General features: G+C 50.0%; 1 protein-coding gene across 2 annotated transcripts in view; it reads right to left on the reverse strand.

Moving 5' to 3' along the window:
* LOC138225224 (uncharacterized) overlaps positions 1-16,357 on the reverse strand; it is a 22,456-nt gene continuing 6,099 nt past the window's right edge. The window contains exons 2-10 of one of the 2 annotated variants that reach the window (XM_069184645.1): positions 14,726-14,939; positions 13,076-13,245; positions 6,480-6,531; positions 5,866-5,898; positions 5,395-5,418; positions 4,922-4,996; positions 4,718-4,786; positions 3,873-3,915; positions 1-2,600 (exon numbers count right to left, since the gene is read on the reverse strand). In XM_069184645.1, the coding sequence (XP_069040746.1) occupies positions 2,555-2,600; positions 3,873-3,915; positions 4,718-4,786; positions 4,922-4,996; positions 5,395-5,418; positions 5,866-5,898; positions 6,480-6,522 (333 nt within the window). In that variant the 5' untranslated portion in view covers positions 6,523-6,531; positions 13,076-13,245; positions 14,726-14,939 and the 3' untranslated portion in view covers positions 1-2,554. The remainder of the gene's footprint in view (positions 2,601-3,872; positions 3,916-4,717; positions 4,787-4,921; positions 4,997-5,394; positions 5,419-5,865; positions 5,899-6,479; positions 6,532-13,075; positions 13,246-14,725; positions 14,940-16,357) is intronic. The other variant, XM_069184644.1, reaches the window with a different exon arrangement.

A 16,357-nucleotide genomic window follows, 5' to 3' on the forward strand; every position in this document is an offset into this window, starting at 1 on the left:
CAATTTTAAAGATAGTTTTATTTATTTATAGACAGGATATGTACCCTTATCTTACACCGTAATAACATTAAAACGACTCAAACCCGAAGTGGTTTTATTCTAAGCGTTTAGTCTATTGACGCTCTGCAATTATAGTAGTGCTGATTACACGTCACCACTAGGCGGAGCTGTTTAACACCACATTAGATGAGTTACAAAAACGTGCATCTCAAAATAGACAAAAAAGTATATCCCTTTTAAAAACATCGTAAATCAAATTTTACATAAAAAGCCTATTAAAAACTCATGCCCAGACGATTATCCCTGAACCGGTTTATACATTTCTAATAAAAAAAAGTTATATTTCAAAGACAATGTTATAGGCAATTCCCCATAAAGTTTTTAGTAAAACGTTTTTAGTTCTTTATTTCTAAAATACAAAATTAAGACCAGCGTGCTTTAAAATACCAATAGGCCAAGTGTTCTTTGATACACATAAAGGCACCACAATTAATATACTTCCATAAAGCTCTTAGAAAACAATCACAAAATACAAGTGCATTGCGCAAGTATAAAGCATGTAAGGGATTAAAAAACAGGCACAGTGTGATTCCTCGATTTGCAAAGGGCGTTATGCTACAATGCTGCTACTGAAACACGACTTGGGTTTTTAATAAGAACGGCTGGAATGGATTTGCGAAAGGGGCCCGACTCAATCCTCGTCATTTCAAAACGAGCAATGAGGCGGGGAAGTTAACGTTCTTGAGGATGCTCGCTCTCCTCCTCCTGAGTTATCCGCGGGTAACTGCGAAACCAGGTCGAGCTGTGGCGAAACCAGGCTAAAGCACCCGAGACGTGAATATCCGCTGGTTTCACACAGCGAAACACGAAACACCCTGAACGTAGAGCGGCTCCCCTCACACCTCTGCTTTCACAGAGGCGTCTATTTCTGGAGCAGGCAGCGAACTGTGCCGGCTGTTCCGACACCAAGAAGCGGAAAGGGGCTCTCTGAAATTGTTTTTTTTTACTTTTCGCTTCAAACCCTCCAGCCATTGAAATGATTGCGTCTGCTCTCGGAAGAGAAACTAAACTGTGGATTCCCACGTTTTTTTTTTTAAATACGCGACCCTGTTTCCGTCTCATTAAGTGCTTCTAAACACGTCTGTGTGAATTTTCCCAGAGTTGTCCCATCGCCATTTTGTTAAATCCAGATTAAACTAAGAACCCCCCCACTACATGAAAAAAGTTCCTGTATAGATTAAAAACAAGGATGTCACCCTCAACACCACGGGAAAGCATAATTAATGCTTATTTCATCGTGTTTTTTTTTCCTTTTCAGCGCAGCAGTCAAATTAAGACAAACAACTCTGAAGTATTGCACTATTAGGCTATATACAAGGTGCCCCCTTTACGACTGAAGTGTAGGCCCGAGACACCTCTAAAAACAGCCAAGACCCGTGTTCCCTGGAGGAGTTTCTCAACCATTTTGTGCACCAGTAATTCCTTCTCCTCCTCTTCGTTTGGAAACCAATTTGGCCAAATGCGGTCCGTGAGAATAATAAATTTTAATTGGCGCTGTTACTTATGGCTATGGCAGCGGCCAGCGATTGAGAGAGGCGGGTCTGGTGGTCCGGTGTTTCCCTTTCGTGTGCTTTGTATTTGAAACATTCCGCTCTATTTTATGTTTTTACCGTGATTTCGCGGTGCGAAATTGAACGTGCCATTTATGCGAGGGCTAACGGCTTATATTTTCTTAAAGCGATACATTCATGATAGTCGTCGACTGACGCTTTTTAAAAGACCAGCTCTAATCGTCAGCGCTTTTTTTTAGCTTTGCCTGCTAAATTAAAATCGTTGCAGCTTCTTACGAGCCTCGGGTATCGATCTGCCTGGTTGTTGGGACTTCTGTGAGTGTGGATGGAAAGCTACCTGGGCGAGAGCAAATCCGGATTAAAACACCCCCTCATATGCCGAAACATATTGACACATGATCATAGTAACCTGGTGAAGTCTTTAACCATTCCCGGCTTTAAAAAATAAAAAAAAAAAACATAACGATAGGAAACTGTTTTAAACCCCCCGGTTGTTTTTGTAGCAGTTGACCCAGAAATGAAAAAAATCAAGATTCGGACAGGGCAACGCCGGACCTGCCTAAATTGCCGTGGAGACAGGCGCGTGCCGGATTTTCTCCCGCCGGCACGCGAACGAGAGGACGCCGGGAAAGAGAAGCTCCAGCCGAGCTGGACTGGACGCCGGCGCCATGTTAGATCAGTGCAGCGGGTGGCGAGACGGTCTTGGCCAGAAATAAGGTATGTTCATTCTCGGGAACTAAAATCTCAGCTCCTCGCGTCTGAAGACTTTTGGAAACGTTCATCAGTTTCCTCTTTGTGGGGCTACAATCTGTGTGAATGTCCATAACACACTTGGTAAGTGGCGTTTGTGAAATGTTGCTGCTAAGCCAGGAGCTGTGGAAATAGAGAAACAGGAATGGGAAAGTCCTGGAGTTACTGTTCTGTAGAGGAGCCCTGTCCTGGAGACCAGCACCTGCCCCAGGAAGCGCTGAACCTCAATCCCCTCAGACGCTAGGTTTCTGGCCCTGCTCTGCTGGCACGGTGTAGACCCTAGAGAGAGAAACATGCATCAGAACAGGCCAGAAAGTCCTCTCTAAAACAGGCTGCGTGTCGAGGTATTTGTGCGTTGAGAGGTGATGTGCTTCGTGCCAAAGTGGATAAGGCTGCTGCTGCACAGCTTGACATCAGTTCTGCTGTGCGTGTCTGGCTCAGTACATCTGAGGATTCTCAAGACACAACCTGCACTGGCTACCCCTGGAACTGCAGCACCCCCCCTTGGAAGAAAAGCTCCCATCTTTCAAGACACTTGATTCTGAGTTCGTCACGGCCTCCACGTCTATCTTGGACAGTCTCCCTCCCTCCGGAAACAGAGGAAAACGGATTGTGTGATCGGAGGTGCAGTGGTCAGCATCGCTGTTTCCAAGTGCTGGGCATCAGGGTTGAATCCTGGACCTGGGGTGCGGTCAGTGTGGAGTCTGCGCATTCTCCCTGGGTTCGTGTGGGTTTCCTCCTACAGTCCAGATACTAGCCCTAACCCTAACACTGGCCCTGGTGTGACTGTGTGTCCTGTAATGGACTGCTGTCTTGTCCAGGCTATATCCTGGGTAAAACACTTTAGAAGATGGATGGATGGGTTGATGGGTCATCCTTGAGTCGGGGAAGGTTGTTCTCTCTCTCTCGCGTGACCTCGTTCACCTGCGGCTCGTCAGGCAGGCGTGCCGGCACGTGGAGGCCGTGAGACAAACAATGGGACTTATCAGCTCGAGACAAAAATAAAACCTAAGAGCCACGACAGTGTAGAAAAATTCCCACTGGCCCGCTGACAGCTCCTCCGACGAGGAAGCGTGCCTGAAGCTGCGGAGGCGGATCCCCGGGCACGCTGTCAGGACGAAGCAAATGAGCTCCGGGGCACAGGGTTCATTTTCTCTGGGCGAGCGGCGCACAGCTCCGCGCGGAGGGGGCCCCGAGATCCACGCCCCGCTCAACAGGTGTAGCAGCGCGTGTGGCGTCTTGTCCTGGGTCGGGCCGCTCCTCGGGGCAAATGACTCACAGCAACGACCAGACCGCCGCTGCCTTCTGCAAGATCGGGCAGCTCTCCCCCTCGGGGGGGCGGTAGAGTGATCCCCGTGCTGAGTGAGAGGCGTTGTCTGGGTGACTGACGCTGCCGCGGGCTGCCAGCAGCTCCGAGAAGCTGTTAGTTACCCGACGGGTCTGGCCGGTATGGCTCCTCTCGGGGATGATTTGTTTATCCTAATTCCCCCCCCCCCCCCCCCCCCCGGACTGTGCACGACGGCCAGTAGGACAGTCGGGGACCCTCCTTACCCCTGCTGCTGTTTGAGCATGCGACGTCTCGCCAGGATCACAACTGAAACGAGAACAGAAATCGGTGTGAGTTTGTTACTCCACCACAGTGCTGGCGTGTGGTTCTCACAGGGAATATCACTCCTGTCCTGGGATGTATCCTGTACCCCTCCCCCTGCACTTACTGCACACCTGCCAGTTATTCTTCTCTTACCTAATCGATCCCCTAGGGCAGATTTCAGCATTTATGTAAACTTGGAACATTTTCCAGGTTTTCAGCTACTGGGACGTTGGAGACATTAAGGCTGATTTTGAAGCTTCTGTTGACTTTCCAGAACCAATGCTCAATCTCAGCCTTTTCTCCTCTCGACAGGAAGAAGCCTCGGTCACAGACAACGAACAAACAAGGAAACAGTAGCTCACCTTGTCCAGACTCGCAGTATCGCAGAGAGGCAGGAAGTAACGAAGGCAAAACCACTAAATTTACCTTGAAAGCATGAGTTCCTCTTACTAAAGGTGATCTGTCTTTAGCTGAGCTAGTGTGATAACTATACAAAGCACAGGAAGCCATGTGTGTTGGCCACACTACAGCGGGGTTGGGTCATTGCAGGAACACTGTGTCATTGCAGTGTTCCTGCAATGATAGATTTGATCATATTTTGTGTTTTAACATCTTTCCTCTTTCATCCAAGCAGTCATAATGTGTCTAAAACAGCTTAATTTCATTTGAAGTTTTTTGCAGCAGGACTGAGTTTGTGATACCCTGGTTTGCTGTGTGTCTAGTGAACCATTCTGAAGGGGATGAAGGGCGGGGAGGGGAGGGGCTGGTCAGATGCGTCAGGAGGAAGAGGATCTGACTGACGTACCTACGATGAGCAGCGCGGCCACAGCTGCCACGGCGACCACGGCGATGATGATTATGGTGGTGTGTCCCCCTGTGTGAAAGGAAGAGAGAACAAGAGAGACAGAGGTGAGGTTCCTCACTGCTGCACTGTAAATGTGCAGTGAATTAATAAGAGAGTCAGATAAATACATCTGGATAGAGAGAGGGATGCACATTTTTCTCTCACCTTCCTTTTCCTCTGGATTATGTCCTATTGTCTTGTCCATCTCAGTGTTCAATCTTTCCTGCCCCCCACTGCTCGCTGCACACAAAGAAAATGGATTAATACTGGGAAAACTGGAATAAGGTCTCCTGTCGTCCTTCTGAGAGGTCAGCCTTCCAAGTCCTGCTCTTTGCTTGCCAAGCACATTCTGAGAAACTCGGGTCATGCTGTCAGTATGATGTGGCATTGGATTTATCTTGGTGTGACATGATGTGGGTGTGGCACTGGCACAATGTGGGTGTGGTGTGATAATGAAGCGGGCCCAGTGTGGGCGTGATCTGGGCGTGGTGTGTGTATAATGTCTGCACTACGTGAGCGTCGTGTGGGAGCACTCAAGCGGGTGATCTGATTGTGGGTGCCCTTCTTGCCACCACACTATGATGTCGCCAGCTGTGCCCACAGCAGAACACAGGCTTATAAAATAGCTGCAGACGTACCAACAGCAACCAGGTCTTCATCATCTTCAGAAGGGATACACCGACAGGCAGCAGGACAGCAGGGGCAGGAAGAGAAGGAAATATGAAGCACAAACATCAAGGTTTTGGAGATTTGAATGCAGATTTGAAGTGTCAGGATGACATTCTCACACACCGAAATAATCTCATGAATAAACATCTTTTTTTGCTTTCTCTAGTGGAATATATTTATGTGCATCATATTAGTTACAGTAACACCACCTTGGTCACTGCTAACCAGTCTTTCATTATACTGCAGTTTCTAATCATACCCCTAGTCCAGTACGCAAGGTGGAGGGAAAAATCACAGGAAAGCTGGGGAGACCAGAGCGAATCAGATGTCTATCTGGACCCAGATCAGCTGCACCAAAGGATTTATTTGGAATTTATCTTGTCATATATCTGGGCATCTTGGAAGTCGGCGGCCTACAGAAGCTGAAGCCCTGTACATACCTGGAAAATCCCCAGAAGACTCCTCCCCGGATGCTGCACCAAAAGGGAAAGAAGAAGAGTTGGACACTGTACGCTCAGTAAAGAAGAATCTCAGAACAAATCCAATCCCTCCCCGTGTCACGTCGGCGCTGGTTTGTGCAGCGGGGGGCAACACCACGAACCAGAGCGGCTAAGGGCGGACTACGGCGCAGTGCCTTTAACACTGAGGGCAGGAGGCAGGAATGGGCTCCCCTCTCATGCTCTTACGGAACACCAAGTACAAACAGCCTACTGGCCTACGTTATTGGACTGTAAAGTCAAATCACCCATTGCTTTTTGTGGTTATTGTTTAAAAGTGAAAAAAACGTACACAGGGTAGCAATATGGAGCAGGGGTCAGGGATCAGGGCTCCAAATCCCAGGTGCGACACTGTTGCTGTACCCCTGAGCAAAGTGCTTCGGCTGAACTGCTCCAGTAAAATACCCAGCTGTATAAATGGGTGCAAATGTAAGTTGATCTGGATTAAAACGTCAGCCTAATAGTTACAAAACCTGCCGAAATCCTGCCCTTGAGAACTACAGATTCCCACCTCTGGTCTAGAAAGTACAGAAAATTGCCTGCAGTCGTATACTCACCCACTGCTCCCAGAATCAGACACAGCACCAGCAATCGGAACATCTTGGAACACTGGGAATAAGAGAAATCTTGTTAACCAGCTCTGGCATTTTAATGTTGTTTACCTTCCTCCGACCTGCCCCACCCACAGCATTCTGCGGGAGCATTCTGCCAATTGGAGGACAGGCACCTCCCTCTGTGACATCACTTACAGGCCTGCAAGCCAAGAGATCACCGTGGAGCCACGTGAGAGAGCTCTGTAGGCTGATGCATCACCAAGGCGCAGTACAGATCGGCGAGCGTCTGGATCACAGAGCAGGTGAGCCTGCACCCTGAATGCAGCAGAGCAGCTCAAGAGCCCAGTTATGGATGTGTCATTTCAGAAGCAAAAAGGAGTTGTAGAGTTGCAAAGGAGAACAGGAATACTTGCTGCTTTGAGAGGCACGCTGATAGGCTGCAGAAAAAGCCACATTGGCTTGGACCAGAGTGGACAATTCAATGTCCATATGCAGTGCCCTGGAATCATGTGGCCAAGGGAACCCAAACAATTCTACTGCTACTAGGAAAGCAGGATACTAAGGACACACACTTACGACCAAGACTAGGAGGCAGTGTCGAACAGATTCTCAAATCCAAAGCAACATGAGAAAGTGCCCCTATGGTCTCACGCTTCAAATCAAGGCTATTCATGTATTCATTTAGTTACAATTTTATTCATATAAAATCATGATTTGATACTAAGTTACTGAAACAAACTTTCCATGTTATCACTGCCTGGTTCCCATTGCCATCCCAAGATGGCAGAACCAGGAAACTTCAGCTACCTCACCAGGAAAACCCAGGACAGCAGGAAGCCAACCCTTGAAGTTGCAGATATTTTATATATATATTATTGTAATTAATGCACCACAAACTCATTACCTCGTGGGGAGCAGCCTTTGAGCCTGGGACCCCAGAGGTTTCTCCCACTGGGGTGTTTTCCTCTCCTCAGTGCCCACACAGTCCACTAGTTTTGTACAGTATTGTCAGCTGCTGCATAATTCTGTGAAGCACTGTGTGATAAAGTCTTTAAAAAAGTTGTCATATTAAATAAATGATTGACTAATTTAAGAAGACTGCGGCATCAGTAACAACAAGATGATCACTAACTCTCATGGTGACTGTGAGAGTTAGCGGCATAGCTCAAGGTTGGAACAAAGAACCTCCTGATAACTAAGCTGTCAGCTCAACCTCCGAAAAGCCTCCAGCACAGTAGCTGATAACTGCGACACTTTGGTTTTAAACCTCCTTAGTGAATCACATGCGTTACTTTACAAGCACAGAGCTGACACGCACACAGGAAAGACGAGAGGAAGTGGAGTGCTGAGGAGAGGTGGAACTGCGATTCGCCAGCAGTTTTGTTCCACAGAGAAGCCTAGAGACTGGCTGAACTACAACACAGACACCTGCTGAGGCAGATCCGCTGACTCAGTCCGATGTCTGGTCTGAAGGATGGAGCACAATCGAGTTTAGTAGCTTGCTCTGGAAACTCAGTGAATCAGCAGCGAGTCTGAGGCACTCCAATTGGGAACCTGCTGGCCAGCTGGGCTCTTAGTACAGCATACCCTGTACGTTTACTACTGGACCAGCTGCCCTCTTTGCAGTGGAGAAAGATGACTGAATCTACATGGAAGTGCATTTAAAGCCGAGCACTGGAGATACTGGAGGCGTTTCTATACAAGAAGAGTTCCAAGAGTCTGGAACAAGCTGCCCATCCATGTTGTTGAAGCTGGCCTCAAGTATCCAGGCTGGATGAGATCTGGGGATCTTTTTTCCCCACAACCTGCCAAACAAGCTACAAGGGAAGAATGGCCTCCGTGTGGGATGTTTCTCATGTTCTTAACAGAAGAGCTGAATTATGAAGTGTCCTGAAGTGTAATGAATCAGGACGTGGCAAAACTGTTGTTATCTTCTTCTGGCTGCGCTGACAGAGCTGTTCACCTCCAGTTTCTCCCAATTTCATCCTGTCTGCATGTCAGAAATCTAAACCGGAGCTTCAGGATTCTTTTCGGAGATGATATACGATGCCCTGTTTCCGCAGAGCTCAGCAAAAAAAACGCCCAATGTCCCGAAAAGATAAGATCATTAAAATCTGACACATCGGACTGGGACTGTCCAGTGAAGTGGAACTTTACTGCCCTTCTCTGAAAACACACGAAGCACGGTTCGATGGCTGATGGGGGTGGGGAAGGAAAAAATATACATCATTGTACATTTAGTCGTGACACTTTATCATAGGGTCCAACAAAAGATGTTTACCGATTCCATACGAACACATAATGGACAGTCTGTCGTACCCAAACTCTGAAAGACTGAAAGAATGCTACCAACATAGACAAGTTGTGACAATAAAGAAGGTCAGATGTCTAGACATCTGCCTCAAACACACATCTAACGTGAGGCTACAGGAGCATCCATTAACAACTGCATTCAGAACTAGTCTCGTAACAGTTACGGTGGCGCAGGCGCAGGCCTGCAGGGGGCAGTGTAGCTCAGTGGGTAAGTCTCTGGACTCATGCCTGGGTTGGGGGTTCGAGCGCCAGCTGCGGACACTGCTCTTGTACCTTGAGTGAGGTACTGTACCCCATTGTTCCAGTCCACCCCGCTTGTTCCACACTCCCACCACCCATTGCATAAAGAAGTGCTTCCTGTTTCTAGTCCCCTTCGTTCTGCAGAAGAGGCCTGATGGGCCGCCCCTGTGAGTGCACACTCCACACCGCCTGACACAGCTGGCAGTAAATCAAGGACCCTGCAGTAGCAGCTTATAAAACTAAAAAAAACTGCCGGCTGACAGCTGTTTAGCAGATGTTTTCTTTCTCACACAATGTTTTCTGTAATAATCAGTAAAAGAAATGGGAAAAAAACAGCTCCCGTGATATTTTTATACCCTGGAATCCGATCCATTTCCTCCTCCGCTTAGCACAGGAGCGGAGAGGCCAGTGGGCTCTCAAGTGCCCCCCCTCCTCGCCAGAACCAAACCCACTGACGCAGATGTCCACCCAGACCCCGCCGCGGCGCAGCTCGTCCGGATTGTATACCAGCTTCCTTCCGCCCCCCGACTGGACGGCTCGCAGCGATGACGCTGGAGCTTTTTTAATTCCCCTGGAAGGAAGGGGGGCCGGGCTGGAGGGCGACTCCTCGAGTACGAGAATTCGGAAGTATTTCCCCGGCGCTGGAAACAAAGCCTGGGCTGGGATCTCCGGCCACAACCGTGGCTGGGAGGAGGCCGGGAGTGAGGGGGCTCGGAGCGCAGGGCAGCAGGGTCAGGCCGCTCCGGAGGGGGAGATCCGCGTCTCGGCTTGGTTCGCGTGTTTATTTCGGGAGCATATTCCAAACCCCCTTGGTCAGAGGCTCTATTATGCTGCACCCTCCACACACAGCCGCTGTGCACAGGCGGCAATCCAGTCGGCAGGAGAGCAGATCTGAGTAGATCTCTGCGCACTCTGTTAACACCTACCCCTCGCCCTACCCCATTTGGGCCGAACCGGAGGGTCCGCTCTCGTGTCTGAGCCTCCTACAGTCCTGAAACAGTGAGCTCCAAGCTGACCTCAGCTTCCTCCTTTCTCTCGCCGTCGCAAACGAAGCTCCTGGGGTTTTATTTGTGCTGACGGGACTAAACAAGACGTTGTAATGTGATCTAACTGGTTGTTCCTTGCAGCTCAGCTCTTGCAATAAACATCATGTCCCGTGAAGAAGCCTGCCACACACGCACACACACACAAGCCACACACACCCCCATTTCTGCCCGAACTGCTGACTCTCACTTGTCACAAACTTGATAAGATCAGTGTTTATACATGTGAGAAGAAGAACTAGTCAGAGCTCACTGGCTCTTTAGTATTCATCTGGGCAGATAGAGACATAGACAGACAAACACAAAATACAAACAGGCTAACTCACAGACACACAGACAGGCCAACATAAAGGCACACATACAGACAGACATTCAAAGACAGAGATAGAAAGGTGACAGATTTTAAAACAAGCATCTGTATTCAACCATACATAAGTTACAGGCCCAAAGTTACGAACCAGCACCAGAGACCCATCTACTCAAATACATCTCCAAACAGATCTGCAGTATTCCACAACACAGCTCCCCCCCCAAGAAACTCTGAAGCCCATCCAGCAGGAAGCAGGTTCGAGTCTGACCTGCGAAGATACCCGCCCATTAAAAACCGTGACACCCTCTGCTGAAATACTCTCTTGCATCTCTCTTTCCTCTTACTTTGCTTCTGAAAGGCCAGCTTAGCCTGATCTGCACTTACTGCTCTTCACTGGAAAGATACAGGACAGCTGAATGAAATTCCCAACCCAGGGGCTGCAATATTTCACCTCTTAACTGACAGGCTAACAAGAACATACAGAGAAGAGTTGCAGATGAGAGGAAGCCACAAGGCCCATCTAAGTTCATTCGTGAGCTCAGTACCTGAGCAATCCAATCCAGCAATCCCCACGTGTCCTACAAGAAGTCTTTTTTAAAGAAAGATTTCATCCAGCCATTTCTTGAAATAAATTTGTGTATCAGCTGCAACAAAATACCTGGGTAGGTAACAAGAGGCTCTTCTTCTGTGCTATGGGAGTGTGGAGGAAAAACAGCCAAGTCATGCAATGGGTACTGAGTCACTGGTGCCAGAGGGAGGGGATTGGTCCACTTAAGGTCTAGGAAGCTACTGACCGAGAGGAGAAACAAAAATGAGCTCAGACCCCCACTAAAGATACTCTGCCAGGTTTGATCCTTGCTCACTAGCGGGGGGCTGATGCATCAAAGGGGCATGTGGGTGTGGCTTGAAGGTGGGATGATTTCCCTCATCATCTCCTGTGTGTGGTTGTGAGGTTCAGAGCTGCGTATAACATTAAAAAATAAATAAATCAGATAATTCTAAATATAAAAAGCAAATGGGGCAAACTGCCCCCACCCCCACTCTCTGGGATTACGAGATCTGCTTTGTGCCCTAAAATAAAAAAAAACGATCCCACAATCATCGGAGACCATGATGTCATGGGATATTTTGAATCCACTGAGATGAGCAGCTGTTCTAACAAGATGGGGGTGCGAGACGACTTCTGAACGACTGCAGTGACTGGAAACATGAGGGAACAAGGACAGATAAGCGAATTGCCAGCCACTTCCTTCTTCTGAAGCCCCAAAAATAAAACACAGGAAGTGTGACTTACCTCAGTGCTGATTATGTCAGACTATGGTGACATCAAACGTGGCATCACAGAGAACATGACAGAACATGCCTTGCAGTTCCCAACTCAGGCTAGATCAGGCTAGTTCCAGATGGGAAGCACCCCCACCCCCCATCACCCTCTTTGTTTTTAAAACCACAGGTCATGGTTTTTTGACAGTTCAATGGATCAGCCTGACCAGTCCAAACTGGAAAACGTGGGAGCACAAATTCGGGGTGATTGATCTCCGTGCACCAGCTCTCTCAGGTCAGGCGTCGAGACTAAACCAAAAGAGCCCCAGAACAACAGCGATCCTTATACGCTCACGTCAGCGGAGGCACAAGCTGTCCAGCGCAGCCAGGCCTGGTACAGGCTGTGAGCTGCGAGCAGCTTCCTGCCTTCCGTCTCCCCATCCCACCAGGCTGGCTGACTGGCGACGGCTTTGACACTGACGCAGCGATCAGGCCCTTCCCCTGAGAGATTAAGATCCTTCATTTCTATGCACCCGGCTGAGAGGTTTAACCAAACTATTTTCTTAAGGTGGGATCTTTGTTTTTTAGCCCCTCCTCCTGCTGCAGTGGGTGCCCTCAGTCCTGGAAGCTGAGCAAACAGACTCCGTTCCAAGTCTGTCTCTGTTGATAAACTCCAGGTCTCCCCCACCGCCCAGCTGCCTGAGCCGTTTAATAGGTGACCTATTAACGGAGCTCAGACCTTATCAAACCGCAGAACAACCGAACTGCTTAACTTGGCCACAGGCCCCACAGCAGCCCTGACACCTGCTCACGGTGATAAGTGACCTGGACGTCAGCAGCCAGCCCCCGGGAAGAGACTGTTGAAGAGACTGGCCTGGACAGGGCTGGGGTCGGGGCTGCCCGGGTGCCTGGGTGCCGGCCCTGCGCATGCGCTGGAGCGAGCTCAGACCTCTGTCACCAGAAGTGGGCTTCTCAGTTCCAGTTCCTGTCTAGCAGCAGCACAGCAGAGCAGGCAGACAAAGGCAAAACCACTTCTCTGTTTGTTTCAGTTCGCGCTCTCGGTTGGTGAGAAGCTGCACGTCAGGAAGCCAAGGGGTTAGACAGCCTGGCCGAAGCAGGCGTGCACAGAAAGAACACACCTTGAGGACTCTTACCAGAGTAAAATCAAAGCAGAGGGCTGTAAAGGACAGATTCATCATGGTGAAGCAGAACACTGTACAACAAAATCGCAGCACAGTGCAGTAAAGCCCAGTGAGATCAGGGTATCAGCACAGTACTGCATAGTAAAGCCCAGTGAAATCAGGGTAAAAGCACAGTACAGAGCAGTAAAGCCCAGTAATGCATGAGATGCAGCAGAGGCACATGATAAAGAATGATGAAAACTGCAGGAAAATACTGCAAAGCAGATGAATTCATGTAGAGTGACTCACAAAAGTGAAAATGCAAATTTAAACTTTCGTGAGGTCGTGGGAGCCTTCAGGCACCCATCGCCCCAGCTGCTCGCTTTGCTTTTTTCCTCTCCTCGCGTCACGGCTGAGGGGGCTCATCCCCGTCTGATGTGCTGAACTGCTCCTCGCACCCTCATCTCTCCAGCCAGCACCTGAGTCACCACGCAGACGAAGGAGCGGATCACTTCCTGGGACCCGAGTCCTTCCCACCAGTCCTGACCAGTGAGCCCCAGTGAGCAATCGAGGAGCCTCTCTTGAGAGACAGCCTTGCTGCCTCTTGGGTGTGAATGTGTTAAACTTGGGCAGGCCCCCAAAAAAAACTTTGCAGGAAAAGCTGATTCACTTGAGACCTATTTTTAGCCCACTTGCAAAGGCATAACAACTCTTCCACATCCCACAACGTTGCTAGAAACTGACTGTTGTAACTCAGTCCATGCAGGGCTGTTTGATGAAGGGTTGCACTTTGGCACAGGGGTCAGCATGGCTGCCTCCCCACGCTGGGGCCCTGGGCTCAGTTGCAGACCTGGGGTGCTGTCTGTGTGGAGTTTGCATGTTCCCCCCCCTTCACATGGGTTTCCTCCCACAGTCCAAAGACATACAGGTCCCTTAAAGGGCTTCTGGGAAACTGGCCCTGGTGCGTGTCTGCCCTGCGATTTAGACTCCCCAGCCAGGGCGACCCTGCCTCGTGCCCTTAGCTTCCCCCCAACCCTGAACTGGATGAAGTGGTTGATAAATGAATGGAGGTTTGGTTGGGCCCTACATTTATCTTGTATTGCTCTGTTGTGATAAACTCTTTATCAGATTTATGATACAGATATATTGGTGACCTCTGTGTAAATCTGACCCAAGAATTCCTCAGTGATTAGGTCACCACTCCAGGCTCTTTACAGATGTTATGGGACAAAACAGGATATGAGTCACTCTTTGCCTGCACACACCACACACAGACTTAAAATATATAAATATAGATCTCTATCCTGACAATAACGAACCACAGATAAGGAGCTCAAAGTTACTGCATCTTAACCTGAGACACTAGATCAGGTGTCACACGAGAAATATCACTCTGTAAAAACCTCCCAGCTGGCGGCTCCCACACTGCCTCCCAGACTCCCACAGTCCCCTGCCGAAGAGAAGAGTCTCAATCCCCTCCCCGGGTATCCCATCCTGCCCAGCCATTAATCAGTTCAACCCGCCTGAAGCCTAGTTGGCTATGAAGAACGGGGCTTCACCATTTAATTACTCCTGTCCCTCTGCCACAGTCACCCCTCCCAGGTCAGGGGTCACTCCTGCCTGGACGTGCCAGGAGGCAGTAGGGACCACCTGTCTGAGGACAGAACGGCTGGGACAGGGTCCTTTGGAGGAGGACCGGTCTGCTTTGTATCCGAAGACTGAGCTCAGAAGCTCAGAAAGCCCCCACACGGATCTCAGCCAGCAATTAAAATGAATCAAAGCCAATTAAAGCTCTAACCCAGCTGACACCCGTGCCGTCGGACCGGACCGGACCGGACCGCTGTCCAACAGCGGGGGAGACCTCCTCCTCCAAGCCGCGACCCCCGAGAGCGCGTCAGCCGTCGCTGCGGCGCCGCAGCCGGGGTCTGAGGAGCGCGGTGTGAACAGGCGGGTGCTTACCTCGCGGCAGCTGACGGAGGGGCGGAGGGGGAGGGCGATGGTTGATGCTCCGCGCTCGGCGTCTCCGCGGCCGACTGGTGGTGCGAGCAGCCGCGTAGCTGAGGGTTATTTAACAGGAAGTTCGCGAGCGCAGCGTGCCTGACGAGTCGTTTCCGTTCGCCTCGCGCGGGGTCGGAGGCCAGACGCAGGACTGCTGCAGCCAAGGGCTCGGCTTCTGAGAAAAGAGGAAAAGGCGCTCAGCGAATATGCACATACAGTACACTGTGTGTGTGTTTACAGAACAGAGCTCTAACACAACCGATAAAAACTCCCCGCGTGTGTCCTAGGAGAAGTCATTTTTTAACTCTGCTCTGGAGAAAAGAACCCACTCAGGGCTCAGCACCCGCTGGGACACGGAGAGTCGAAACTGAGAGAGCATTCGCTCGGCTTAGTGTTAAGGGTTATTTTTAAATGAAGCACGGCTTGCAGACCCCATTATCGTGAACGCCTTGGTTTGCAGGAGCTCGGGCAGGAGAGTCCAGCGGGGACCGGGGCTGTTCGAGCAGTGGAGCAAGAGGCTCAAGAGGAGATCACCGCAGTGTAACTCAGAGCACAGTGTACTCGCGTTACTGTTTCTAGATGCTGTGGTTCATTCCAAGGCTCGGACAGAGTGACACCGAAAAACACCTGTAGAGACACCGGTATGAAAACGGGGACTTTCCGATGCTGTGTGTCTCCTGAAGCTACACCTGTAGATCCCCACAGTGTAAAACGCGTCAGCCACAAAGACTACACCCTCGAGGGGTTTATGAAGGCTGCCTTAGGGGAAAAGGGGTTCCTGCCCCTGGACGTGTTTGTGCCAATGAACCGTGATTGCGGTGTTCTCCTGCGGCAATTAACTCGTTCCGGCGAGCGACTGCAGTTTGGAAATCCGCTTCTTTTTAAGAAAAAGTCAACAGCTTAAGCGCTCAACGCAGTCCCACCAAACAGCGCAGCAGCTGGGGTGCTCTTCCTCCGTTAACCGACACGGTTAACTGTTCACTGAAAGAAGTCAGGATACCCCCTTCAAAAACACGGCTGTGGAGCGCGTTCCCCACTCCCGCCACTCTTTGTGTAAAGGAACTCTCGATCCTGCAGACCCGCACCTGGGTTTCTCGGCAGCTGAGCTCTTGTCCTGAACGACTCCTTATCTGATCCAACAAGCCGCTGGAACAGAACCTTTGCGGGTCTGTGTTCCTACTCGAAAGCTCGAAAAAAAAACCTTATGTCAGAACTGCGACAGTTAAAATGCCACCTTCTACACGACTAGAAATTGAAACGATTTAAGGGTTTAAACTAGACCTGTTATTGGGGCGCTCGGGTGGAACGAAACCAAGCGAGTGCGGGGGTCCCGAGGACCAGGGCTGAGACCCCCCTGGTACAGGCGACGGCTCCTCGGTCGCCAGCTTGTGTGCGGTCATTGTACGCGACTCGAGTGGGTGTTGATGACGTCAGTCAGAGCTGACGCAGAGGACGTTCGCGAGAAACATAATGAGGGGCTCTGTTCCCCCTCAACACACACACACACCCCGGCGAGAACCCCCGTGCGCTTCCTCTTCCTACACCTGCATTGTTCGGTTCTGCTGAGAACCCACCTGGCCCCGTCCTTAAGCT

This window comes from Lepisosteus oculatus, chromosome 27 (assembly GCF_040954835.1).
Source record: "Lepisosteus oculatus isolate fLepOcu1 chromosome 27, fLepOcu1.hap2, whole genome shotgun sequence".
Lineage (NCBI taxonomy): Eukaryota > Metazoa > Chordata > Actinopteri > Semionotiformes > Lepisosteidae > Lepisosteus > Lepisosteus oculatus.